Raw genomic sequence first — 26,796 nt, 5'->3', positions numbered from 1 at the left:
AGCCACTACTTCAGCAATAATAACAACAACAACAATAATCAAACCATCCCAAACCACACCAAAGACTGAGACAGAACACTTAACACTGCCTTGCAAAGTCGGCCTTAGCTCTTTTTCTGCCTAGCCTCTCCTGTCTTTGCTTTTCAGGCTCCACATATGCAGCAGCTTCCAAGTGCAGAATTCCAAAAAGTTGAATCGTCTTGATTGTTCCCATTGTTGGCACAAACTATAAGGAATTGAGAATGCCAATAATCCTAGAGAAACAGATGGACATTTTAAATCACAAATATTTATGCATAACCCAAAAGCTGCAGTTGGGAACAAAATAAGGAAATAGATCTTTGCCCTTCCTTGTGTCCTTCCATCCTAATGAAGGAGACTGCCAAGGTCAGGGGAGAAGGAAAGGAGAAAGAATCCTCTGGGTTGAAAGATGAAAAAAGCCTGGCAGAAATGAGCCACCTGTGAAATGAAAAGTTTCAGTGTTCCCAAGGTTTACAAAATAGGTCTGCGGTGATGCAACCCTCATTTTGATTTTGTAAGATGTCATAAATTACTTACAGACCATTTACTGAGTGTTTGAGATTGGACAAAAGAATTGTGAGGTTATTTCCCAAACCACAAAGACAAAAATGTTAGAACCGAAGGGCACTTTATCAATATTTAATCCAACAGCCTAAAATTTCAAAACAGAAAATAGGACAAAGCAATTCACAGATGTTAAGGAGCAGAAAAGAAAGTAGAGGCTGGAAGTAAAGAGACGATTTTAAAACAAACAACAATCAGTTCTGGATTTAGAAATTTTGAGATGAAAGTTTAGAAAAAAAATTTTTTTAAGGAAAACATTACATCAGCTATCAAAAGTGGTCCAGAATTTCAGTTATTTTTTAAAGCAATCCTTTGTGGGATAAAAGGGAAACATCTGTGTTACACGTTTGATTTAATTATATATATATATATTTTTTAATTCAAGTATCATTAATATAGTCTTATATTGGTTTCAAATGAACAACACTGTGGTTCAACAGTTACCCATATTATTAAATCCTCACCCCCTCTAGTGCAGTTACTCTCTATCAATATAGAAAGATGTTATAGAGATTCAATTATATTTTTATATACTTTCTCTGGAATGCCACAGGAGGGTGCTTAAGATGTCACTTTGATGATTTAGATTTGCTATACACACTTAATAAACTAGGTACATATACTGTTTGGGCATTCTTGTGAATTGGTAAATGTGTTTGTTTAATAAATACCATGATATGTTTAGGTATTTTGACATTTACTTTTGAATTGTAGGGAGAAAACTAAATGCCACAGGTATAGCCAGCAGCCCTGGGAGGGAGTACCTCTATAAACATACGCCAGTTTAGAATGGAGGGGCTTCTCTAAGTCTTGTGGTCTCCGTGTCATTTTGTATAGTAACAGAGATTCGCTGTTTTTTCCTCTAAGACTTAGAAATTATTCTACTTAATTCTTTTGTCTGTAAAAAAGTTAAATGTTCATCTGCGCCTCTCATCACACCATGGTGAACAAAAGTTATCTGGCGACTGCCTCCGACACATCTGAAACAGCAAAGGTAAAGCAAGAGTCGATAGGGTGTGGGATAGAGAAAATTCAAGGACCGTGATGTGATCTCTCTGCTCCTTTAGAAGACCCTGTTCAGTAGCTATAGGAGACGGGTTCCCAAATTTCTGTCCCCACCCCGCCCCCCGGTTGCGTCAGGACATTTGTTAAATACACTAATTCCTGGACCCTGCTCTAGACTTACTGAGTCCGAGTACCTTGAGATGGAATCTGGAAATCTGCATTTACTAAAACAAGCACCGCCTTCTGCTCGGAAACCACCGCCAGCATTTACAATTTCCTCTGCCTCCGCAGGTCTCACACTGTCCCCCGTCCCGCCCCAGTCCCCGCCCCTCGGGACCATCCCCGCCCGTTCCCCGCCCACCGCGCGGTTTCGTGCAGCCTCGCGGGATTCTTCCCGTGATGTCTGGCGCGCGGTCGCCGCGGTTGCCCGGCAACGCAGGGTCCGCAGAGCAGGCCGTGTCGGGTTCAGCCGGGCGATGGGTCCTCGGGGCTTGTCGCCCCTCCTGCTTGTGCTCCTGGACTGCTGGGCCTCCGTGAGCGTCCAGGCCGTGGCCACCCAGGTGGTGACGACGGAAGGCCTCAGCTCTACGGAGGCAGGCTCAGCGACTCCCGGACCCGCCTTGTCTCCTAGGCCCCCCGGGACCACCAGGGCTCCCTGGCCCTCCTCTGGCCCCACGCCCACCCCGATCACGGATGGTGGGTACCAAGTGCCAATTCCTGCGGTTCATAGTGATCCAACCTGAAAGGGGTAACCCGATGATGATTATAATACTAACGGTGGTTAACGTTTATTGAACATTTACTGTGTGTTTATTGCTTCATGTTTCATAGGCATTAATTCTCTCAAAAACCCAAAGAGAGTGTAAGTGGGACAGTGTAAAATTTTTGAAAGGCTTGCAGTAGTCCTGAACATTAATGCTAAAAGTAATAATGAATGAATCCTTGCAGATTTGCAGTCGATGAAATTAAATTGGAAGTTTCTAGACAGTTGTGGAAATTAAATGCATAGGATGCATTGAACTTTTCACTTTTCTAAAAGAGATGCCAAAAGTCTGGTTTACTTAAATGTGACTAGGTCAAGGCCCTTGTCTGTTGACTTGAATTATGAAAACTCAGGATTCCTCCTGTGTTGATTTGGGATGGAGAGTTCTGGGTGAGGGGTTATGCCCACTTCCTAGGACTCATCTTTAGGAATATTTAACATATTTCTCACAAAGTGATCTAATCATCAAGGATGGTGATGTGATCTCTCTGCTCCTGTTCAGTACTAGAGGAGAGCAGTTCTCAAATGTGCAATATTTAGTGAGTATTTACACACTCAGTAACGGGAGTTACACATTTAATGAGTACTTTATAGTCTGATTTGACGTGGATGACTTCAGGGGATGTCTGTGACATCAAGATTGAGTGCAAAATTTTGTGAATATGTATTTTTCTTGGGGTGAGCACTCATAGCAGTGAGCAGTTTCTCAAAGGGATTTGTGATCTCAAAAAAGAAACTTCTTAAGTTTTTCAGACTGTAACCCCAATAGGTATGCAGTGTTTTTCTATCCTTTCTTAGGAGAAATAGATCTTACATTGAGTAAGGCTCAGTATTAGTAAATAGGAAAGTCATATTTTGATAACAACCTGAACTCTAGGACTTAACTTCAGTTTCTGAACCATTATATGTCCAAAGGGCCTTCTTTATAAACTATGAGTAGTATGTAAGAAAAAGCACAGAGAAATGTTTGCTATTTCAGTGAATATAAATGAAACTGTTTTATACTGAAACTTGATGAATTAGTACGGAAGTTAAATAAGTAGTAAATGGAGACAATACAGCAGAGTGTTCAATATCTGAAATTCTCTAAGGTTTTTGGGTTGTCTTTTATCCATGTAAGCATTCCATCTGTTAATGTACCTTCTCTCCCAAATTAAGCTATTCTTGAGCCATCATTATTTGGGCATGTGTTTAGTGCTGTTTATCCAGTACGGGGGATGAATTTGCACTTACCTTCATCTTTTTAAAGGACCCTTCTTTAAGGATAATAAATGCCAGTTGGCACTTATTAATTGCTTACTGTTTAGCAGGCCCTGTTCTAAGCATTTCTTTCGTGATATCTCTCATTTAATTCCTTATGATGCAGGTTATCCCCGTTTTTCAGGTAGGTGAATTACCTGGCTGATTTTAGGTGACACCCCTGGTAGAGTTGGAGCAGGAGACTGACTCTGAGTAGGGAACTGGACAGCTATTTGGAGAGTGGGTTACCAGATGGAAGAGAAGAGTGGCAACTTTCATCTTGAATCTGAGCTCTCTTCATTAGTACCCTGCTCTACAGCCAGGCATATAGATGTTAAGAGGTGTGAAAGACCAGCGGAGTGCCACTTAGATCCTGGCAGTGCTCAACAGATAACTGATTGGCTGATTAAGTATACTCACATCGTGGATAGAGACCTTTTGTTCCCTAAGTGGAATTATTAAAAACACTATTGCTTTGTCCTTGTAGTTTGGCTACCTACTAGGGTTTTAAGTTTTGGAAAAAAAATCAGGATTGTAATTTTAAACACATAAGCCAGGGAACCTAAACTCTTTATTTTTTAAATTAGTGTGCATGAGTTATGCTGTCATTTTACTAAGTGCTTAGAGGAGTCCTTGGCTAGAGAGAGGTAAACTTAAGGGGAAAGTTTGTGTCTCAGGCTATAAAAGGATTGTGTATTTATTGATGAAACTTTCCTCTTCTCCTTATTCACAAACTTTTTCCAGTGTTATTGCATCTTTTTCAAGCTATATTTTTCTAAAGCTCATTTTTATTGTGAAGTAATTCATACATGGGAATAAGAATATTGCATGGACTCTCTGCCAGCATTTGCTTGATATCCTTTTTTTTTTTCATGAGATCATTTTTTAAAAAAGAAACAAAACATAGGTAAGATCAAAGCACTTATCTTATTCCCTCTCCCCCAGCAAAAATTACTACCATAAATTCAGTGTTTATCATTTTCATGCTCTGCTATTTCTTTAAAAGGGTTTTTTCCCCATTTGGCAGAATAAAACAGGGAATTAAAAATCCAGAAGATCGTCATTATTACAAATTAAAAATTGCTAAATGGGGAGATTCCTACCCCTCCCCATGCTTTATTGTCTAAATTACCGAAGATATTTATTTCTAGGATCCCTGAAAAGCACCTGAGCCAACTTGATTCTTGGCCAATAGTCTGTGAATGTTGGCTCAGCCCCAAGGCTGTAGGTGATGTCTGAGGAGAGGAACAAGTTTGAGAACCCTGGTTCCTGGCAGCCGTAAATGGGCCCTTCCTCTGAATAAGAATCTCCAGAGGAGGGGCTTGGAAATCTGCAATCTTAAACCCTTGGTTCTATGATCAGGCAAAAATGATTTAGTGTGCTGGGTTCTTAAACCTGTCTTAATTATCAGCATCACCTGGGAAGTTTTTGAAAAACACAGACATCTGGGTTTATAGTCAGCTTAGCAAATCAGAGTCTTTGTGTCTCTACCGAACACAAACAGAATTTTTCAGGTGAGTCAGATGATTAGCCACTGGGGGGAAGCCTCAGATCGAGGAATGCTCAAACTAATGTTCACCTCACAAATTTCCCCCAAAGGGCAATAGGAAAAATGAAACGGGCCTTTTTTATGAAGTGGATCTTTGGTACATTTCAGTGGCAGGGGGCAGTCACTACCTGCTGATTGTGATGCTCTGCATCCCCCACCCCTTTTGTTTCTGCAGTTGCTGCTCTGTGTGTCTGTGACTTGTCTCCAGCACAGTGTGACGTCAACTGCTGTTGTGATCCCGATTGCAGCTCCATGGATTTCAGTGTCTTTTCTGCCTGCTCAGTTCCAGTTGTCATGTAAGTTTGTGACACATGGTAGTTTTGATAAAACTGGACCAAGATGATAAAATTTGGAGACAGAAAGTGAAAACTCCACTAGGCTAAAAAAATCACATACCTGATTTCCTGAATTTTGTATTATTCAGAAGCCATACTGTCCAAACCAATAGATAGAAGTGTATCCCTTACTTGCATCCAACCAGACAGTACAGGCAAAAGAGAAGAGCAGGTACTTGCTTAAAAGAGTGTAACAAAATCTGTGTGTTCAGAGACTGACTTGCATTTCACTTTGATTTGTAAACAGATGGTGTGTCACATTTTTGTGTCAGTGAATTACTCTCATGTACAGCCTAGGGTGAAATGTGCAGTTTAATTTTACAGCGTTTGTTGTGGACACAGTACTTGTAGCAAAAAATTAAATAGGAAAGCCTTGTTTATACTTTCCTGATATGTAAATCTACCAAGAATTTTCATAGTTCACATTGTCTAGGAAAATAATAGAAAATGACATTCCTAGTTGATTTAAAATAATCTCCTCTAAATAGTCTATTTTTCATAATTCAGATTTCAAAACTTAAAAAAAACTAGCAGCACTTAGAAAAGGTTAATTTATTCAGGGTGGAACCAACTTACTATTCAGAGATAGCTAATTTAAATTTAGCCTTGCAGTGAATGTAGTAATTGATACTCAATAAGCTGAATGTTTTTCGGAAGTATAATGTATTTTTCCTGTGATAAACTATTTGGGAAACTACAGTGGGCAATTGAATCTACTTCTAATATTGTAAAAATGCTTGGAGAATGGGATATTACAGTACCACCTACCTGACTTCAAAAAAAAAATTTTTGAAGAAAATAATTTTGTTTTCCTGCCTTAGTAAGTCCCAGGACCTTGAGAGTGAGATTTCTACTCTAATTTGAGAAGATTATTTAGAATGTAGGTTTTTTTTATTAGCCAATACTGTAATTTTAGACATAGACTATTTAGAATGTGGGTCAGCAAGCTTTTTCTCTAAAGGGCTGCATAGTAAATGTTTTAAGATTTGCAGGCCATATGGTCTCTGTTGCAACTTCTCAACTGTACCATTGTTGAGCAAAAGCAGCATAGACAATACATAAATGAATGAGCATGACTGTGTTGCAATAAAACTTTATTTACAAAATCAAGCATGGCAAATTCAAACCACAATGAGATATCACCTCACACCAGTAAGGATCGCCACCATCCAAAAGACAAATAACAACAAATGTTGGTGAGGTTGTGGAAAAAGGAGAACCCTCTTACACTGCTGGTGGGAATGTGAATTAGTTCAACCATTGTGGGAAGCAGTAAGGAGGTTCCTCAAAAAACTAAAAGTAGAAATACCATTTGACCCAGGAATTCCACTTCTAGGAATTTACCCAAAGAATGCAGCAGCCCAGTTTGAAAAAGACATATGCATCCCTATGTTTATCATTAGCACTATTTACAATAGCCAAGAAATGGAAGCAACCAAACTGTCCATCAGTAGATGAATGGATAAAGAAGATGTGGTACATATACACAATGGAATATTATTCAGCCAAAAGAAGAAAACAAATCCTACCATTTGCAACAGCATGGATGGAGTTAGAGGGTATTATGCTCAGTGAAATAAGCCAGGTGGAAAAAGACAAGTATCAAATGATTTCACTCATCTGTGGAGTATAAGAACAAAGAAAAAACTGAAGGAACAAAACAGCGTCAGACTCACAGAACCCGAGAATGGACTAACAGTTACCAAAGGGAAAGGGACTGGGGAGGATGGGTGGGAAGGGAGGCATAAGGGGAAAAAAAAAGGGGTATTACTATTATCAGATATAATGTAGGAAGAGGGGGCACAGGGAAGGCAGTACAACACAGAGAAGACAAGTAGTGATTCTATAGCATCTTACTATGCTGATGGACAGTGACTGTAATGGGGTACGTGGGGGGGACTTGGTGATGGGAATCTAGTAAACATAATGCTCCTCATGTAATTGTAGATTAATGATACCAAAAAAAAATCAGGCATGGTTTGTGGACCCCTGGTTTAGAAGTTAGAGCTAAATCCATAGTGCCTTCAGGAAAGGACCTCAGGGTTCTTTTCAGTTCGTTTTGCTTGTGACTTGCTTTTAAATATAAAGTGTAGAAATCATGAAATCAAAACTAATAATCCTAATTAATTGAGCGTTTTTCCACTCATTTTGTATGTTCCAATTTAGAAAAGGTTTGTTAGTATTTGCTAAACTGTCAACAACTAATCCTATCATCTAATAAATTGTAAATTTATTGTGAAGATTATTGGATTGATGTCAGTTTTCCTCATTAGATGTAATGAAATATCCCTGAAAGTAGTAATGAAATATCATGAAAGAATATCCCTTTTATATACTTTATACCACTAGTGCCTAGCACAGCTCCTGCCACATAAAGGTATTAAGTTGAATAGATGAATTAATCTCTCCCCCCCATTCCTAACTGACCACTCTTTTCACTTCTCTTCCGTTCTTTCAGTAGACAACTAGGCCAGAAACCTGGAGGCTACCCTGACTCCTGCCTCTTCCCTGCTTTCTCACAATCTGACTTTCACACCTCACCACGCCTTTCTCGAGCATCTCCAGTGTCCCAGCCCCAGCATTATACCAAAGAATTAGACATGGTCCTGCCTTCAGAGAGCTTATGGAATAAGGCAGGTAGATGAGTGGATGGCAGTTTCTGCACCAGTCTCCTACTGCTCCTAGAGAACTCAGAGGACTGACATCTAACCTAGACAGTTGGACTAGGGAAGGCTTTCTAGAAAAGATGAGTTGAGCTGAAGGACAAATGGAAGTTGGCCAGCGTGGAATCAGAAAGGGCATTCCAGGCCAAGGGAGTTACAGGGCAGAGTCCTGGGGGTGAAAGTATATGGCCTTTTGGCTTAACAGTAAGTAACTCAGTGCTGCTAGGGAAGGGTGGGGCAAGAGGGGTGTGGCACAGTGGCAGGGGTCAGATCCTGAGGGGCCTGTGTGTATGCTCAGGAGTTTGGATCTTTCCTGAATTTTGCAGGGGGCAAGGGAATGAGGGGATCAGATTTCCATTTTAGACAATTCTGCATCAGTGTGAATGATGGTTCACAGGGCCAGACCTGGTGGCAGGGAAGCAAGTCAGATGCAATTGCAGATGCGGATTAATAAGCACCCTGCCCACACCCTGAAGGTTGTGACTAGAGAGAAATAATACAGTTGTGATACTAATACACTGCACAGGATTAATGGAGATGGATCCTATTCATACCACCAATAGAAAGAGAACAAGAAATGAACTTCAGTATTCAGAGTTTATGTGAAGAAAACTTCAAAAGATAGAGACATAAAACATTTAAATAAATGGAGAGATAGGATGGAAAGAATCATTATGTAAACATTTCAATTAATATATAAAAACTTAATTATAAATATAATTCCAGTTAGATGTGAGAAGGGTAAGGTGTCAAAATGATTCTAAAATTTATCTGAAGGAATAAGCATTAGAACAGTGAAGACGTTATTGAATAAGAAGAGCAAGCTACCAGGTTTCAAACATGTTGTAATCTACAATAATGAAAATAATGTCTGTTGATTCAAGACAAATATGTTGATCAGTGGAAGAGAATAGAAAGGCCAAAGATCAAGTGTGTGTACTGATTTTATATGCAGCTGATATTTTCTAAAGTATTTCATATTTTTCATTTATATATTTAATATATAGCAAATATGGTATTTCACTTCAGTTGGAGCAAAGTTTGTATCATTTGGTAAATGATGTAGGATGAAAAATTATTGGAAAGCACATCACATTCCTGTTTTATGCCATTATTCCAAAGTTACTAATAGATTGAAGAGTAAAATGCTGAAAAATTAATGAAAGAATGAAAAATGAAGGTGAACATTGTTAATCTTGGGTTAGGGAATGTCTTTTAAGCATAAACCCACAGGCAAACCATAAAAGAAAAGAATGATAATTTTATTATGAAGAAAATTAAAACTTCTATATGATTTAAAAAAAAACCATGAAATTGAAAGGTAAAAAACTGGGAAAAAATATTTACAACCAAAAGGAGATTCTTAAAAATATGGATTCTCATAAATCAGTGAGAAGACAAACATGGTCAATAGATAGGAACAAGCAAGTTAAAGAAGAAATGCCATTGAGTAATAACCATATGGAATAATGTTTAACCTTACTAGTAAGCGAGAAAATTCAGGTAAAATAAGATGACAGTGAGATAACAGATTTTTGCCCAAGAAACTCACAAAGGGTAAAAACAATAATAATATCCAATCTTGGCAAAAGTACAGGGAAATGGGCACCCTTATTATAGAGTTGATGAAGCTGCACCTTGCCTTTCTGGAGGGCAGTCTGGCATGATATCTCAGAAGCCTTAAATATGTACTTACCTTTCAACTCAGCGATTCCACTTCAGGGGATACAGCCTAAGGAAGAACTGGAGACATTAATAAAGATTTTATGTACAAGGATGTCATTAAGCATTATATATAACTGGGGAAAATTAGCAAAAACCCGAACCAACAGTAGAGGATTGGTTAAAAAAAAAATGGGCCTGTCTTAATAAGTTGGTGTACAATGAGGCCATTTAGTATAATGTTGAAAAAACATATGACATGGGAAATATTGCATAGTAAGTATTAAGTGAGAAAGGCTTTAAGGCAATATGTAGAATATGACCCCATTTTTGTTATCTCTCTCTCCACTCTACATCTATCTCTGTTATCAAATTGATTAGGGTTTGTCAAGTATGAGATTGGTTGCCGTCTTGACTACCCTAACTTCTAAGCCCCAAGACTTCAGATGACTCCGTATTTTCTCATTTTCACATTTCTTTGAAGAGAGCTTTCTTCTAAAGACAAGGAATTTTGGGATCCATCCTGAGTACTTAGAAACAATCTGAAGTTCGGCAAACATTTATATAATTAATTCTGTCAGAATTTACAAGGTTCATTTACATGAAAATTACACCCTGGTCTGTATTCTGTACTTACATACTTTAAGGAAGATTTCTTTAAAAGTTATTCTATTTGTCTTAATATTTTTCCTGTTAAAGGAAAAAGTTTCAAATGCCAAATATTTTAACACTGAATAAACTAAATAAAAATGGATTTAATTCTAACATCATGCTTTCATATAAATATCCTCCATATAGTTAACATAGTACAATACAAGCATCTGAGTTTTAAAATAATCTTGGTAAGATTGTGTGCATATGCCTTAAAATTTTGTATTTTCTTAATTTTCAGGGGTGATAGTCAGTTTTGTAGTCAAAAAGCAGCCATCTACTCATTAAATTTTACAGCAAACCCACCTCAAAGGGTGTTTAAGCTTGTTGACCAGATCAATCCATCTATTTTCTGCATTCATATTACAAACTGTAAGTATTTGATGGTGATACACTTTGTGAAACTTAATTTTTTCCTTTTAAAAGTTATTTTATGGAAAAATGTGCCATTCGGTTAGATTTAAAGCAATTCTATGGTTTGTCGAGGGTGTATCTTCTGAGGCCATTTCAAGGCAACTGGAAGTAACTTTACAGACCTGTGGGCATGTACATTTCTTTAAAAGTAATTGTGCTTGTATAGTTGTCTTTTGAAATCTCTTATTTTATTTCAAAGGTGTTTATAATATGTAGACGTGCATAGGAATCTAGATTTATTTAGGGGTGTGTGTGTGTGTGTGTGTGTGTATTTTTAACTCTATTTCCTCCTGGTTTAATGGTTGAAAATCGGGCTCAGTTTCAATTTCCTTTTTTCTCTTTTATTTTTACTAAAAATATTTGCATGAAAACAGGATCTTTATTTTTATCTGAGCATTTAGCTCAAGTAGGTGTCTAGATCCAAAGTACATGTAAGTGAAAAAATGTTGTCAAGCTTTCAAAGATCAGAGATGTATTTGTGGTTTTACCAATTAAGCTTCATTGTGTTTTTAGAGTGTCTTTATATTTTGTTTTCTTCCCCTTGCAACTGAAAACTTAGGACCTAAAGTAATGACTGGTCAGTGGTCGTCACACTCTCCAACATAACACCAGCCAGTGAACACTGCCGCCCATTGCCTACTCTTCTCTCTTGCCCATACACAGCATGCTGTTCTCCCAGGCTTTGGAGGTGGCTGTGTGAGAGAAGAAACAATGGTCTTTGGTCCCTGTAGCCATCTGCAGAGAGCTTCCCCTTAGATGTTTATGCAGCAGGCCTCTCAGTCCATGGGCCGATGAGATTGATTTTGGCTTCTGTTGTGTCATTTGCCTGTAGGCTTTAGAAACCATTGCTTCCACATTGTTAGAGATACAGGCCAAGTCTGGGGAGCTTGTTTATTTAATAAGATTCCAGAAATCTTGGGGGAAATAAATATAAAAAGAGACACTTTATTTTCGTCACATCAGCCTTAATGCTACTAAAAACTGTTTCCAAAATATTACATATGCTATGTGTGTTTATATTTTATTTTATATTGATTTAAAATAATTTTTCTAAAAACAGATAAACCTGCATTATCCTTTATTAATCCAGAAGTACCTGATGAAAATAATTTTGATGAATTGATGAAAACATCTAGTGGTTTTTCATTGAATGCAGAATCAGATGTTTCTTTTACACCCAAATTGGATACTCCAAAGACTGCCAAATATGAGGTGAGTCAAGAACTTGATTCCATTCACCCCATCACAAATATCCTGTCCTCGCAAATTAATTTTTCAGTACGTTCTCAGCAAAACTGGCTTCCCTGAGACAGAATTTGCATTTCAGATGAAAAAACTTAATGTTTGTGCCTATATATCAAAGATCATGAAAATGAAGTTGTGCTGTTGAATTCTAACACAGGGTTTAAAATTTTTTATTCTGTGGTAAGTTAGCATTTGTCTATGCAGAATTCTTTGCTCTTCTCCACCTCAAAAGATGCAGCAAAGTGCTTAAGGCAGCTGCTGGGAGCTTGTTGTGGGTTGGTTAGATGCCTGGTCCTCTTCTCAAAGTTGTATTTAGTTTTACAGCCTTTGGGAAGATGTGTGCTATTTTATATCTATCCATCAGTAAACCTTTAAATGTGATATGCATTAACTTTGAGTAAACTTCAAAATTTCTGGAAGCATCATTTTAAAAGAGAAGTATAAAAGCAATGTGCTGGTTCTAAAAGTATAAAAAGTATAGGAGTTAAAAGTATAGGAGTACATAAGTAAAAACGGAAAGGTCCCCTGTCGCCATTAAAATGTACAGCTGCAAGTCATATTAATATATTGGTGTAAATTCCCAATTTTTAAATGCATCTATAAAGGTAAACATTTAGTACTGTACAGACTTGGGATTCTTAATTATCCACAGTGTTCTGTAAACTTATTTTTTTATTCTGGGATAAATGTTATGCATCTTCCCATGTCAATATAAATGTTACCATTTCTTGAGCATTTTTCATGTGCCAGGCACTGCTCAGAGCTTCCCAAGCTTATTTCATACATGCATGGGAGGGATACAAGATTGTTTCCATTTAACTGATGAGAAAAACTGGAGTATAGGAAAGTAACTTGTCAGAGGCTGTGTTGCAACTACATTTTCTTATACGTAAGTATTCCTTCCACATATGTATCATTTATTATTGGACCATTCCACTATTAACAGGCCTTCTTTTCCAGTTTTTGCTATTGTAAATAATCCACAATGAACATTCTTACAGATATATACATCTTTGCTGCTTTAATCCTTAGGATAGGTTTCTGTAAGTGGGTTAACTTAGAGTGAAGGAGCTGTAAAAATATCCTTATCAGATTGCCCTCCAGAAAGGTTGCAGGAGTTTGCACTCTCAGCTCCTGGGAAGGAAGAGTGCTTCTTTCCCCATACCCTTGGTGGCACCAAGGCAGGTGGATACTTTCAAATTTAAAAAAATTACCTGTATGCCCAATAGCTATAAATCTTGCTTTGAATATTGGGGAAAAGTTTCATGGAGTTTGGTTTTGGGGAAGAAGGCACATCAATGTTAGGATTTTAATGTGTACTGTACCTGTTATTTGTTATGAATTATCGTTAGTGAAAAACAGTTACCTCTCACCCCTGCCCCTGCCTACCCAGTTCCTGTCTGCAGAGGCAGACATTTATGTCAGCTTTTTATATACTCTCCCAGAGGAATTCTATAATAAAAAAGCCTGCAAATACAGTATCATGCACACACAGAAACACACATCCTTTAAAGAAAAGGGTGGGGCAGCTAGATGTAAGCTCCATGTGGACAAGGACCCCATCTGATTTTTGCTCCTCACTGTGTTCCTGATGCTGCAGTGCTGCCAGGCACATGGTAGGTGTCCAGTCAGTGTTGAGTGAAGGCTTGAATAATATAACAGCTACTGATTGTTCCATTCGCAGTATGGGGTTCCCCTGCAGACTTCAGATTCGTTTTTGAGATTTCCTTCTCCCCTCACATCATCTCTGTGCACTGATAATAACCCTGCAGGTAAGAGTGGGCATTTTTCTTTGTCTCTGTAAACAGAGTTTGCTCTAATTTAAATTTATAGTAGTCATAATTAAACAGGCTTCCTAACTGGAAACAGTATTGGAATTGAAAGAGGCCTCAAGGTTATGTAGTTTAGTTTACCCTGTGCTGGAATCTTTTCTACCACATGTAGTCACTGCTTGAGCACTCGTAGTGATGGGAACCCACTGCCTGAAACTAGCCCACTCAGTTGTTGAACACAGCCAGTTGGGAAGTTCTTTTTTCACTGGAGCTAAAGTTTGTCAACAACTACCATTTATTAGGCACTTACTGTGTGTTAGGCATTGTGTTAAGTGCTTGCAAGTATTTTTCCAATTGATCCCCATAGTGATCTTTAAGGTAAGGTTGTTATCTTAATTTTTTAGATGAGGAAACTGAGAGGCATTCAATTTCCTGCTCAGGCTCCCTCAGGAGGTGGTGGAGCAGAGGTACAACCTGTGCAAGTGGGTGGATGCAGCCCCTGAAACTGCCCCCCATGGGTCCTGCTTCTCCTTTCAGGAGCATCATAGGATCTGTGGTGTAATCCTCTTGGCGGTGGAAGGCAGCAGGCGTGGCCCTCTAATCCTTAAGCCAGCCTCACTATGAAGAAGCTAGCTAAGTAATGGATGACAGCATGTGGCTTAATGAGGCCTCATTTGGTAAATGAAGGAAAATATATCCTGTTGAAAGATACTTAATCTTGCTCACAATAGGAACAGTGTACATTAAAACCAAACTGATACATTATTTCCACTTAATGGACTGGCAAAGCTTAAGCAATTTAAGGCTGTAGGGAAGCAGGCACTCATCTACGTGGCCGTGGGATTGTAGACTGGGACAGCCTCTGTGAAGAGCAGTTTGGCAATGTGTATCAAAATTGTGAGTGAATATGCCCTTTGTCCTACTTCTAGAAGTTGGTCCTACAGAAACTCTGGCCCACATGCAAAATAATAGATTGCAGCATTGTTTGTGACAGAAAAGCTAGAGACAACTTAAGTGTCCAATAATGGGGAACTGGTAGAATCAGCTATGGCATATCTCTGACAGAATACTAATTATCCCTAAAAGAGGAGGAAGAGGCACTTTGTGTGCTGAAATAGACTGAACTCCAGGATATATTGTTTAGTGAAAAAAAATGAAGGGCAGAACAGATATTGTACATTTGTCTCCAAAGGGGGAAAGAAATAGCTAAAGATATATACACACATGCTTTTATTTGCATAAAATATTTCCAGAAAGATGCACAAGACACTGCACAGTGATTACCCCTGGGGAAGGGGCTGGTGGAAGCTGGGTGCTGGGAGGCAGGGCTGGGAGGAAGACCACTCTAAACGCTGTGCCTTTGCATTTTGAATTGTGAATGTATTACCTATTTGAAAAACAACTTTTAAACTATTTCAAGCATGCTGTATATCTGTGTCATAACTTATCTTGCAGTTTTACTTCGATTATAGTTTTTTAGTTACCATTGGACAGTGGAGAAATGTTTTCTCTTTTTTGTTTATTTTTTTCCTTGGGAATGTGATGATTTCCAGCATTTCTGGTGAACCAAGCTGTTGGCTGCACCAGAAGAATAAATGTGGAGCAGTGTGAAGCAGCTGAAGCCCTCAGCATGGCTCATTACAGCAGCCCTAAAATTTTGAGGGTAAGAATTATTTTGAAGTGAAACTGATTTATTAGTTTTCTTTCTGTTCTTCTGATACATGAAGGAAAATATATTCTGTTGAAAAGATACTTAAGTGTAGAATAATTCTGGTGCATGAGTGACAACTCAAGTTTAAATTTTTCTTCTCTAGTTCTTTGGTATACTGATACCAAAGATGTTGAAAAAAATCCCTTAAAACAATTCCTATTTTTAGCTAGCTCATATTTGCTTTCATTCATTTTTCCTTTTTTTTCCATTCATATTGATGGTAACTGATAATGTCTGTCTCTGGAATTAAAAACAACTTGAGTAAGCAAATACTTTAGCAACTATAAATGTCTTAACGTCTGTGACAGAAATAATCATATTAGCTCCAAAAAGATACCTCTTTGAGAGACAGACCAGAAAAGAATAGAAAATCTGCTTTCCAGATGGCGATGTAATAAGCAACCAGGGAAGGACAGGAAGTAGGATTCCTGGGGCAGGTAGAAGAGGTCCTGGTGGTGAAGAGACCTGTTTCTTTCCAGTAGCAGTGACAAGGCTGAACTGAGAAAAGGAGAGGCCACTGGCCCACTTGGTGGATGACATGGAGGATTGAAAGAGAAGAGGTTTTTCAATGATTAAAAACCATATGATTGTTATGAAAGGTCCCCTCTCCCCCCACCATTTCCTCTTTTTTGGATAGGGGAGTGTGGGGGTAGGGTAGTCCATGGCACTAGTATTCATCTGGGCTTCAGTTTTCAGAATCAAGTTTAACTTTTTCCTCCCGCTCTCTTCTCATAAGTCAGCTGTGAAGGCCTGTGAATCCTTCCAATTAGTTCGATTTCAGTTGTCCTGGAAGTATCCCTCAGGCACAGTTCTCTTTCAGCACATGTCTCCCCAAACCTTCCATTGACTTGATGGTGTGTCTTGTGACTGGGGGAGATGGGGACGAGGAAAGAAGGGAGGCCATGACCTTCCGAAAGGGCTCAACTGTGGTGGGGAAGCAGGAGCTTGGCAACGAGGGGGCTTGGGCTAGAGTCAGAAAGACCAGTCAGGAAGCTATCGAAGTCACCTGGGCAAATGATGGGGTCCTTCCAGGGAGGACAGGTGTAGTGAGTGACCGGGAGGATGGGAGCCATGTCTTCCCCACAGTGCTATGTCACTGAGGACCATATGGAAATACTGAATAATTACACCGAAGCATGGGGCCTTCCTGAAACTAGCCCTGTTGGAAATGAACATAGAAGGAAAATGTAGTTAAAGCTTTGATTATAGATTCAAAAACATGTAGATGGTAAGTCTTAATTACAGAAATCTGTTTTCCTTTTTGTGAAGTCTTTAAAAAGATGACTATCCCCTTTAAGGGGGATAAGAACCAAGGTCTTCTTTTAGTTGTCTTTAACAGAATTTGATGTTTCTTTTCGTTTAGGTGCCTGGTTCAACAACAAAGGTAAGAGTATTTTTCAAGGGAAAAATAAGGTAGCTTGCAGGACACTGTCTTATCTCTGAGCCTTTTGAAATGAACACTTTTAGGATTAGAAGGGTACCTTACTGCCAATAACAAAAACATTTGCCAAAGAGCAAGCAGAAACAAAATAGGGAAACTTTTTAGTTTTCCAGGTTTTTAAATTCCCAATTTTTGTAGTCCATACTTTTTCCTGTTTATGTGGCATAGCTTGACAGACAGTGGGTGAGATTGGCTTCTGTGCTTTCAGGGCATTCCTTAGTTATCTTCTTGATCTCTTGTCAGGAGAGCCGGCCAAGCCTCAGGATGCTGTCTATACAGTTGTAGAAGATAGAAACATTTTGCCCAGTAAATGTACGTACCTGTGTAGGAGATGAACATTCTCATTGTAGCTTCAGGAGTTGAGTTATGGGTAGGTTCTGTTTACAGCCTTAGCACCTCCAGCCCAGTGGCTCTGTCAGCCTGTGGTCAGGAGTCCAAGGTCCCTTTGTGGATATGCCACAGAGAAAGGAACATGGGTCTACCCCTTGCTCTTGGGTCTGTGCCGTATACCTGCCTGTGAATACAGTCCCCAGGAGGCCCAAAGAGGTGGCCTTGTCATAGCCTCCCAAAGCCCATGGAATTGCTTGGCCTTAGTTCAGACTCAGCTTTGCCATCATTTTCTTGTATGCTGTATATCTCAGTCTCCCCATTGTAAAGCAGTGGGTAAGCATCTGTCCCAGAGGCTTAAGTGTCAGGTTGGAGTGGGCAACACACAGAGGGTGTCCGCTGCAGTGTCTGGCAACCAGGAGGCACTCAGGACTCAGAACGTACCGTAAGTGGCTTCCGTGAGTCATTTCAGTAAGTTCAGTAAGTCTCTGGCCCTGGTTTCATTGTTAAGTCTGCTTTGGTTCTTTGCCAGTGGGTGGCTTGGGGATGGGATATGACTGCACAGGGCATTCAGGAAGCCAGAACAGCCCGCCTTTTCATTCTTGTGACTGTTCCAGCGGTTGTTGATTCACTAGGGCAGATCTTGCCACCTACACTAGCCCATCAGTCTTTCCAAAGCTTGTTTAAACTGGACCCTTCAGTTTCTGCCAGCACACCTGCACACCATGGGAATGGCTCCGTCACAGGCTGGTGTGGAGGGGCATGCACCTCTGGAACCCTGTATCGTCACTGGATCAGGGGTCAGTATGTTCAGATGAAGGAATCTGGGGTTGTCCTTTGATGATGTAAACTTAGGAGCTAGTGAGCTTGTAGCGCGGTACCTCCTGTGTAACTCTGCAGTCCGTTGGTGTGGCTTGTTATGCAGAGGGCGTTGTGGTGATTGGAGGTGCCTTTGCCACTCTTGTCACCTAACAGCTCGTCTTTGCTCCCGAACCATGTCATGTTCTTGTGTGAGAGATTTGACTTACAAGGACAGTTGCAGGTCTTCTTGGTCATGGGAGCAGACACGTAAGAACTACTTATTTATCTAAAAAAATGACAGCTTAAATACTTAGTAGTTTTGAATGATAAACAGCAGGGTACATGATTGAGGGCAAAGTTCAAAGCAATATAAACAACTAGGTACAAGTAAGATTCCTTCCTAAATAGTGGTTTCTAAGAGCTGACATTTAGAGCAAATGTCAGGTTTGTCACATTTGGAGGGTTAAGTTCCTTGAAGGATTGTCTGCTGCTTTGTCACTCAGCTGGTGATGGCCATGAATGAAAAATGTCTTTTAAATGCTATTGCATTGGGTCAACCAGGGCTTCCTGATTCTTCTTAAAAGATGTGTCTGTTTCTGTTTTCTCTTACCCATGATCCTACCACCCAGTGTGTGTGTACAGAAGTTGGTCTGGCATATATTCAGGGAGGTTGTGGGGGGTTTAGTGTGCTCTGGGACTACTGTGTGGAGCAGAAGGTGCACAAGTGAGAACAGAGCAAGTGCATTTATCAGTAGGAGCTGTGCTTCTGAGCTGAGAGTATGCACATGCATTTGATGGTGTGATGGAGTGTGTGTGTGAGAGAGAGAGAGAATTCACATACCACAAAACTCACCCATTTCAAAAGGTACAATTCAATGGTTTTTAGTGTATTCACAAGGTAGTGCAACTGTCACCATTATCTAATTCCAGAATATTTTCATTACCCTAAAAAGAAACCCTGTATCATACCTTAGCAGTCCACTCCCAACCTTCTCCTCAGCTCCTGGCGACCTCTACTTTCTGTCTCTGTGGATTTCCTTGTTCTGGACATTCCCTATAATAATGCAGTCATATAATATGTGGCCTTTTGTGACTGGCTTATTTCACTCAGCGTCGTGTTTTCAAGATTCATCCATGCTGTAGCATGTGTCAGTGCTTCACTCCATTTTATGTGTGAATAATATCCGTTTGTATGGCTGTACCAGGTTTCATTTTTCCATTCATCGGTTGTTGGACATTTGGGTTAATTTCAGTTTTGGGGTATTGTGAATGCTGCTATGAACATTTGTGCACACTTTTTTGTGTGGACGTAGGTTTACAGAGAGAACCATTAAAAAAATTTTGGCTATATCCTTCTTGAGTATTTTCTGTATGAATGTATGTATTTATAAATATATCTATTTTTGCAAATATGGAATTATAGTACACATATATTTCTGTAGTTATGCTTTTCCCTACTTTGCAGTGTATTAGCAAAGGTTTGTTTCAAGTTTTTCATTATCTTAACCCATTCACCTCAGTTGTAGAGGGTCTTTAGTGATCCAGGTCTTTCTTTACTTTGCAGGTCCCAATTACTGTACGGTCCATCACTGTCAGATCTCTAAATAAAACACTAACCCGGCTGCAAGACACTGCCAAATTGAGGCAGGCTCTTGTTGGGGCCGGGGACATTGCAATCTGCATTAACGTCGTTCTTGAGGTGGGTGCCCAGCTTGGCTCTGAGCGCTGTGTTTGCAGCAGACTCCAGCTGCGTGGTCCTGAGAGAGTAACTGGATGATGACCTCCAAGGGGCTCCATCCTATGGTATTGCTTTTCTTGGCTCGCCCTCTGGCTTGCCTTTATGCTGTCTCATCAGAGGACACTTCCATATTTGTCTCTGAAATAATCATGTGTGATGTTTCTCCACGAACCTAGTGACTTGTAAGAATACGTCCAGATTTGTTGTTGCTATTCTGTTGTAACACGTTTCCTCTGCAGGGATAGCCTGATCCATTCTGCTCAGACAGGCTGATTTGGGGCTGATGCAGTCAAGCACAGAGAGGCTGTGACCTGTCTGTCAGCTGGGCTGATGCTGAGATAGCACCTCCTGTGACTGGACTGGACAGGAGAGAAAAGCTTCAACAAGTAGAGAAATGGGAAAGGACTTGTCTCCAATATATATCTTATTTGAGTTATTAATGGAGCTACAGGAACAGGTGTATTTAGAGTGTCATTTTGTTTTTAGGTGAAGTACAGCCTCACATACACAGACGCAGGTGAAGTAACAAAAGCCGACCTCTCGCTCCTTCTGGGGACTGTTAACAGTGCAGTGCTTCCGCTCCATCAAAAGTTTGAAATTAGTTTTATTCAGGTAAGTTTGATCAGTTTTGTGCAAGTTTTAATTGCCAAGTAAAAAGAAATAATAACTTCTTAGTGAAAAAACATCTCAATTTAGAAGTATTACTAAATTTAGTACATCTAACAGTTTGCACTAAACAAAGGGCTTGGTGTGCATGTAGAGGCTAATGAAACCAGGCAGAGTTCTTGTATCTTTTCCCATTTGGAAAAGATTCTCTTCCATGTGCACTTGTTCTCTTACACTATTATGTACTCCCACACTCAGCAGATATATTTATAGTTTTGAGTAGGGGGAAAATTATTTTATTGGATGGTAATCCCAGATTTTATTATGAAAAGCATTTCATTTTTCCTTGCCATTTTCTTATTAAAACAAGAATTATCTGGGGGCATTTCTGCATTGTCTTTCAGCAAGGTACAAAGCCAGTTCCTCTCAGTGGAAATCCTGGTTATGTTGTGGGACTCCCATTAGCTGCTGGATTTCAGCCTCGGAGAGGATATCCTTTTTGGTTCTGTACAGAAGGTTGATCTCCCTGTCCACATGCGAGGGCTGCACTTCTCTTTATTGCTGAGAGTCCTGTTGTCTGGAGAGACTAGTCTCAACAGGGCTTCCTCTGGGTCACCCTGGTGGGTGTTTGGCCACACAGTTTGTGGGGCTGTGTGGGAAGGTGGTTAAGGGTGAAATGGCATGGCCCAGGAGAATGTCACTGTTTTATAATGAATATCTTAAGGCCAGAAAATGTGACAAACATTAGATATATTTAATTTCACACTTCAACAGAGACTCTTAAACAAATTTAGTGATTTTGAAAAATTGGAATTAATTTTGAAGGGCCAAATTCTGAGGATTTTTCTTCTGAGGATCTACTGATCAATCAAGGAAATTAGAACTATTGTTTGCCCCTCCTGGGAAATAACTGTCAAAATCCCAGAGGCCCAGAGAAGGGATATTGGATCTCTCTCCTGTCACACATGTGACATTGTCCCATGAGAGTTAGACTGTTTTGGTACCGAGTGATTGTCCCTTAACTCTATGAATGTCCGGGATTATTCAGACCAGGAATAGATACGGACAATTAACTATTCTTCGTAGTATAGCTGAGCAAGACTGCTTTGCAGGGATCCGGACCCCAGTATTATTTGGTTACAATATGCAGTCTGGCTGTAAACTAAGGTAAGAGTAATTTGTTTCTATTGGAACTTGTTTGTGTTGATGAGAAAACAAAGCATCCTATCCTTACCCTTCCCCATTTTAATCAAACCTCTACATCAGCTGACAAGTGAAAGAAAGCCACAATGTAGCTTATTATAGGTGTTAATGGATAGTAGCAATAATAACTGTACCTTATAATGGCATTGTTTGTTTTATAATTTTGATTCTCATAACCATAAGCCATTTATCATTATTCAAAGGAAAACTATGACATACTATGTTTTGTTTTTAAGGTTGCATAGCACTTCAGTTCCCAGCAAAAATATTTTTTCTGAAAGTCCTTCCCTATATTTCTGAATTTTAATATACACAGAGCAGCAAACCCAGTGAGAGGAAGTCTGATGTGATGTTTTTAATTTGTCTTGTTATTATCAAATATGTACATAATGTAAAAGGTCAAGCAGCTCTCCCTGCTGTCTATAAAGACAGCAGTTCTTACCCACATTTCCCTCACCACAGGGACAGTCACTTTCAACTCTTGTAGCTGATTTTTTTTGAAATTTACCCCCATATTTTTAAATGACCTGCACATAAGGCTACTTCTTGATAGTTTGTTTTTTATAAATTAGTGAGTTCCCACTAGGTAAGATGAAATTTGGCTCTTTTCCCTTTCACCCCCTACTTCACCACTGCTCACTTTCCATCCCTACATCTCCCTGGCAATTATATCATTATTTTGGTTAGACCAATATTCACTATTTACATTATTCTGATCACTTTAGACCAGCATTTCTCAAAGGGGTTCCATGGACTACATTTCTACAAGATGTCAGTAGGTGTAGGCCTATGGTCCAGTATCCTTGGGATATTGGTTAAAAGTATGGTTCCTTACTGTAGGACTTCTCAGAGCCTTTGATATGCCAGTGTGCTCCAGGAGGGGCATGGGTATGCCGTATTTCCCAAACTTTTGGCCATGAATCCCTTCTTGTACAGAGCTTCTCAATGGAACACAGTTTGGAAAATGTTTTGGATTCATCTCCCTGGCCAACCAAGATTTCCCAAAGTTACTCTTTAGTTTCTGTGAAATAAGCCTGGTTTTGCTGAGGCCTATATTGGTGAGAACCACAGCCTCATTCTGTTGACCTTTTTTCCTTCCCAAAGACTGACCAGAGCTATCACATGTCCGCTTGTAATGCAGAAGGTGAAGGGCTTGCTGAAGGGCCAGGGCTTCCCAGATTATGTGGCCTCTTTTGGAAATTCCAGGGCTCAGGATGTGCTGGACTGGGTGCCTGTCCACTTTGTCACCCAGATATCCCACGTGAAGGTAAAGGGCGGGGAGCTGAAGGATGCCTGCAAGCTACTGTCCTCCTTGCCCTGCTCCTCCGGCCTCGGGGGAAATGCAGCTTGGGGAGCTGTTTGCGGGGCGGGGGGTGGCGGGGGGTGGCGTGGTTCTGGGTTAGGAGCTCCTGGCTTTGCTTTCAGGTGAGCCTGGATCTTGAGGACTGATTTTGCCCTCTGTGAGCACTCTTGCCTTTGGCCAGTGATTTTGTGGGATTGAGCCGTGTCCTCATCTGTGAATGGGAATTGTAGCTATGCTATTGACCTCATGGGGTTGTCCAGTTAAACAAAGTAACATTTTTAGTGCCTAGTGGTCACTCCGCAAGTGGGGACTGCCACTGATCAGCATCCTGACTATTCCCACTGTCACTGTTACACGAGGCCTTCTCCAGGTATTGTGATATGACAGTCGAGGGGGAGGACGGTCTCAGAAAGGCTGAGTCTTCATCCAGGTAGCTGTCCCACCCTTGTTCCCCAGTCTGCAAAGGCAGCCTGCATGTGAGAGCTTTCAATTCCAAAGCTCCTTAAAGACTTTAATGGCAGCTGACGTCCTACAAATAGGCTCCTGATCACATGGGATTCTTCTGCCCACCTTTTTCTTTTGTCTCAGCAGTCAGTGTGTGGGCTGGTCCCCATCGCTGGAGGCGTGCCCTCCACCTTATCCTTTAATTGCCAAGCTTTTTCTTGTCACAGTTTCTTCAGGCCTCTCATTATCTGCTTAGCATATTTATAGCCTGGGGACAACAGGGGTGAGGACTAACTCACTAGCCCCCAGCAGAGGCCCGTGATTATTCAGTTCCTGCTGTTCAGCTGCGAAGTCTTAGCTCAGCTCTGCTGCCTCAGTGAACCAGGCAAATTGCTTCTGGCTTCTCTGAGATGAGTTAAGACTTCCAGTTATTATTCCCCTTAAGAAGTGTAAACATAGGTTGGGAGGAGAGGCAGCAGGGTGGACATCAGCATTTCTAAGGTCTGTGCTGGTCCAGGGAGTTAGGGGACCTAGAGAGGGTTTTATACCAACCTTCCAGGAAACCAGGTAGACACAGGCATGAGAGCATCTGCTAAGCTCAGTTTATACCAGCTACATGTTGCATCTTTAGGATAGCTCAAGGATTTTCAGCCTGTATATTTCTTTTCTTTTTTTTTCCAGCCTGTAGATTTCTTAGAAGGCAGTTCCAAGCTAAGGAATTCCACTGGTGCCTTTTGGCAGACACCAAATTTAGCAGGCCTGCTAGCTTTTCATGCCTTGAAGAGACATATTCTTTAAAAACTTGTGGAAAAATTTTCAGGCACACACAGAAGTAGAATAATAGAATGGAATCCCTTCTACCTACCATACAGCTTCAACAGTTACCACATTTGCCAATTAAGGCAGGAAAAGATTGGGAAGGTCCATTTTCCCATTTTTCTCTTGGGACTGACCAAACAAAAGCCCTGGGGCAGAGGCCTCAGGCCAGTTCCCTCAGCATCTAACCTCAACTGGGGCAGCTCAGTTGTAACACTAAAGCTCTTTGGTTCACATGGACAGTTGTTAAGATGAACTTTGATGACTTACTCTCTCTTCTGGTAAACCCCAATGGAACATCTTAAGTGCCAACCAATGAAATTAAACAAATGAAAAGAAAGCACTTCAAGTTCCTCTAGGTACATTTCAGTGTGATATGCAATCTGATTTAATTTCTATCTATTCATAGTACTATCCTTTCTCCCTCTTTCTCCTCCCTGCCCAATACCAGTTTCTCTCTGGAAATATCTGTGAGGCAGATATAAATAGACAGATGAAGTTAGAGCAGGTAAGGCCCTCAAGGTTCCATAGTTGGGTATGGGAATTACCATAATTCCCAAGTAATGCTGGTCTCTTTAGAGATAGCAAGGGATGGAAAAATTATGCTTTAGGTGTTAAAATATTTTTGGAGCATTGCGTACTTTAAATATGTGCTTTCTCTAAGCTGTTTTTATCTGAACTTCTAAAGTCTATTCATTCTCTTGTTCAGAACATTTTGTAATATGTGAAACATAATTAAAACTTTGAACTGCAGATTAAATTTGATTTGAGGTTGTGTACTATTTAAATTAAATTGATTAACAGCATTTTGTTTTGTAGGATTCTTGCCAACTCCCAGTGGCTTTGGTTATAGAAGTGAAGTGGACAAAATACGGATCCTTATTGAATCCACAGGCTAAAATAGTAAATGTAACTGCAAATCTAATTTCATCCTTATTTCCTGAGGTAGGCCTAACTTTAAGGGTATAGGTTAGGACACAAGTCCAGACAAAAGTCAAGTGTGATAGTGAAATTTATTATTTTGTGAAAAAGATTACAATTGAAGTTTAAGCAATTTGCATTCTTAAAACAATTTAGCGGTTATCTTTTAGGAAAAAAAAATTCACTGATGGGAGGTTTAATTGAAATTAGCATTGTTTAGATTTCATCTTTAAAATTCTGGTGAAAATTGAGTTATGATTGACATCAGTGTGTTAGGATAACCTGGCTAAAAATTGTACTTCATCTGAGTTAGTGACTGATTAGCCCTCCACATACCTATGAGATTCAGGAACTGACAGTGGTTGGGTGAGACGTCCCATCTTTGTTATCCTGGCACCACTGGAAGGCAGGGGCGTGCATCACTCTTTTTGTTTTACAGACCAACTCAGGAAATGAGAGGATGATTCTTATTTCCACCACGGTCACATTTGTGGATGTATCTGCACCTGCAGAGGCAGGCTTCCGACCAACCATCAATGCCAAGCTTCCCTTTAATTTCTTCTTCCCATTTGTCTGATGTAAGTTGTTAATTAAGGAAGCTATGCCACTGTGTGAGGCCTGGGGTTGCTCAGAGACATCCTGTTTTATTATACTTGTAGCCCTTGAGGTTGCCTCCAAACCATCACACCTCCCCTTTCCACTCGCTTCCCTCTTTTGGAAATTTTATTCCTCTTGGTTTGGCTTTAGAACGGGGCACCATCTGGTCTTGGTTATTTCCAGTACTCTCAGCACATAGGTCATATCTGGAAACCAAATCACACCTCTGGGAACCTGGTAAAGAGAACAGACCGTGAAGTGGTGCAGGCTTTGAGGGCTAATCCAATTTATTCATCCCACTGCTTTGATGCGAGTTATTTTAAAAATTATTCATTGTTTGTAGTTCAGGTTTTCTTTCCTTTTCAGGCCCTGTTGAAGAGAGTATAAAAATAGCAGTGTATTGTATAAGATCGTGCAAGTAGAGTACAGGGCTCAGGAGGGGATCTTCCCCCAATGTCATGTTAATTATGTGGAGTCTTGGGTCTAATTGCCATTTCTGTACCAGGCACTGTAGCTAGCTAGCTTTCCAACTGGTGGATTGGTATGGGATGCCACAGAGCAGTTCCAAGCAGTTGAAGCCGGAAAGAATATAGTAGGAGGGCCCGAGGAAGGAGAGAGTTTATTTTACACATTAATTGTACAGTAATTGAGAAAAATGTTGTCAGGTGGCAGAACTAGGTGGAGCCAGCTAGGAGCTGGGTGGTGCAGAGGTGGGGGCTGGGTACCCGAGAACCACTTCCCTAGGGGGGAACTGCAATAAGAGAGAGTGGTTAGAACAGCTTGGAAATCTAAAAGACTTTTCTAGAATGGGCTGGTTGATAGCTCAAGGAGCTTTCTCTCTTTTGTCTTCCAGAGTGCTCATATGAAAGGATGTACTGATTCCTCAATATACATATGAAATGTGAAAACTGTACATGTGATGAGTTTAAATTTTATATACAACTAGTAATTGTCCAGCTTTGTTGTTCATCTTCAAGGAAGAATAAAGTGTTCAATGTGAGAAAA

The 26,796-nt window shown here is 40.1% G+C and overlaps 1 protein-coding gene across 2 annotated transcripts; it reads left to right on the top strand.

Moving 5' to 3' along the window:
* Positions 1 to 1,967: 1,967 nt before the first annotated feature.
* Positions 1,968 to 26,796, top strand: TCTN1 (tectonic family member 1). Of its 2 annotated transcripts, XM_036929214.2 has the most exons (15): positions 1,968 to 2,286; positions 5,317 to 5,437; positions 10,694 to 10,824; positions 11,927 to 12,078; positions 13,796 to 13,883; positions 15,437 to 15,546; positions 16,958 to 16,978; positions 19,728 to 19,862; positions 20,388 to 20,513; positions 20,912 to 20,997; positions 21,540 to 21,674; positions 22,815 to 22,977; positions 25,093 to 25,218; positions 25,634 to 25,772; positions 26,645 to 26,796. In XM_036929214.2, the coding sequence occupies exons 1-14, from the start codon at positions 2,067 to 2,069 to the stop codon at positions 25,769 to 25,771; spliced, it is 1,752 nt and encodes a 583-aa protein (XP_036785109.2). In that variant the 5' UTR covers positions 1,968 to 2,066; the 3' UTR covers position 25,772; positions 26,645 to 26,796. The 2 variants fall into 2 exon arrangements, with proteins under 2 accessions (XP_036785109.2, XP_036785112.2); XM_036929217.2 differs by lacking the exons at positions 1,968 to 2,286; positions 5,317 to 5,437 and having other exon boundaries at positions 10,690 to 10,824; positions 11,957 to 12,078; positions 25,634 to 26,796.

This window comes from Manis pentadactyla, chromosome 14, assembly GCF_030020395.1.
Source record: "Manis pentadactyla isolate mManPen7 chromosome 14, mManPen7.hap1, whole genome shotgun sequence".
Classification (NCBI taxonomy): domain Eukaryota; kingdom Metazoa; phylum Chordata; class Mammalia; order Pholidota; family Manidae; genus Manis; species Manis pentadactyla.
This window is presented reverse-complemented; position numbering and strand designations above follow the sequence as displayed.

Coding starts and splice junctions, on each gene's coding strand:
- TCTN1 (XM_036929214.2), top strand. CDS start 2,067: ATGGGTCCTCGGGGCTTGTCGCCCCTCCTGCTTGTGCTCCTGGACTGC. Junction 19,863..20,387: donor GCATTAACGTCGTTCTTGAG/GTGGGTGCCCAG, acceptor TTTTGTTTTTAG/GTGAAGTACAGCCTCACATA. Junction 22,978..25,092: donor CCCAGATATCCCACGTGAAG/GTAAAGGGCGGG, acceptor TTTGTTTTGTAG/GATTCTTGCCAACTCCCAGT.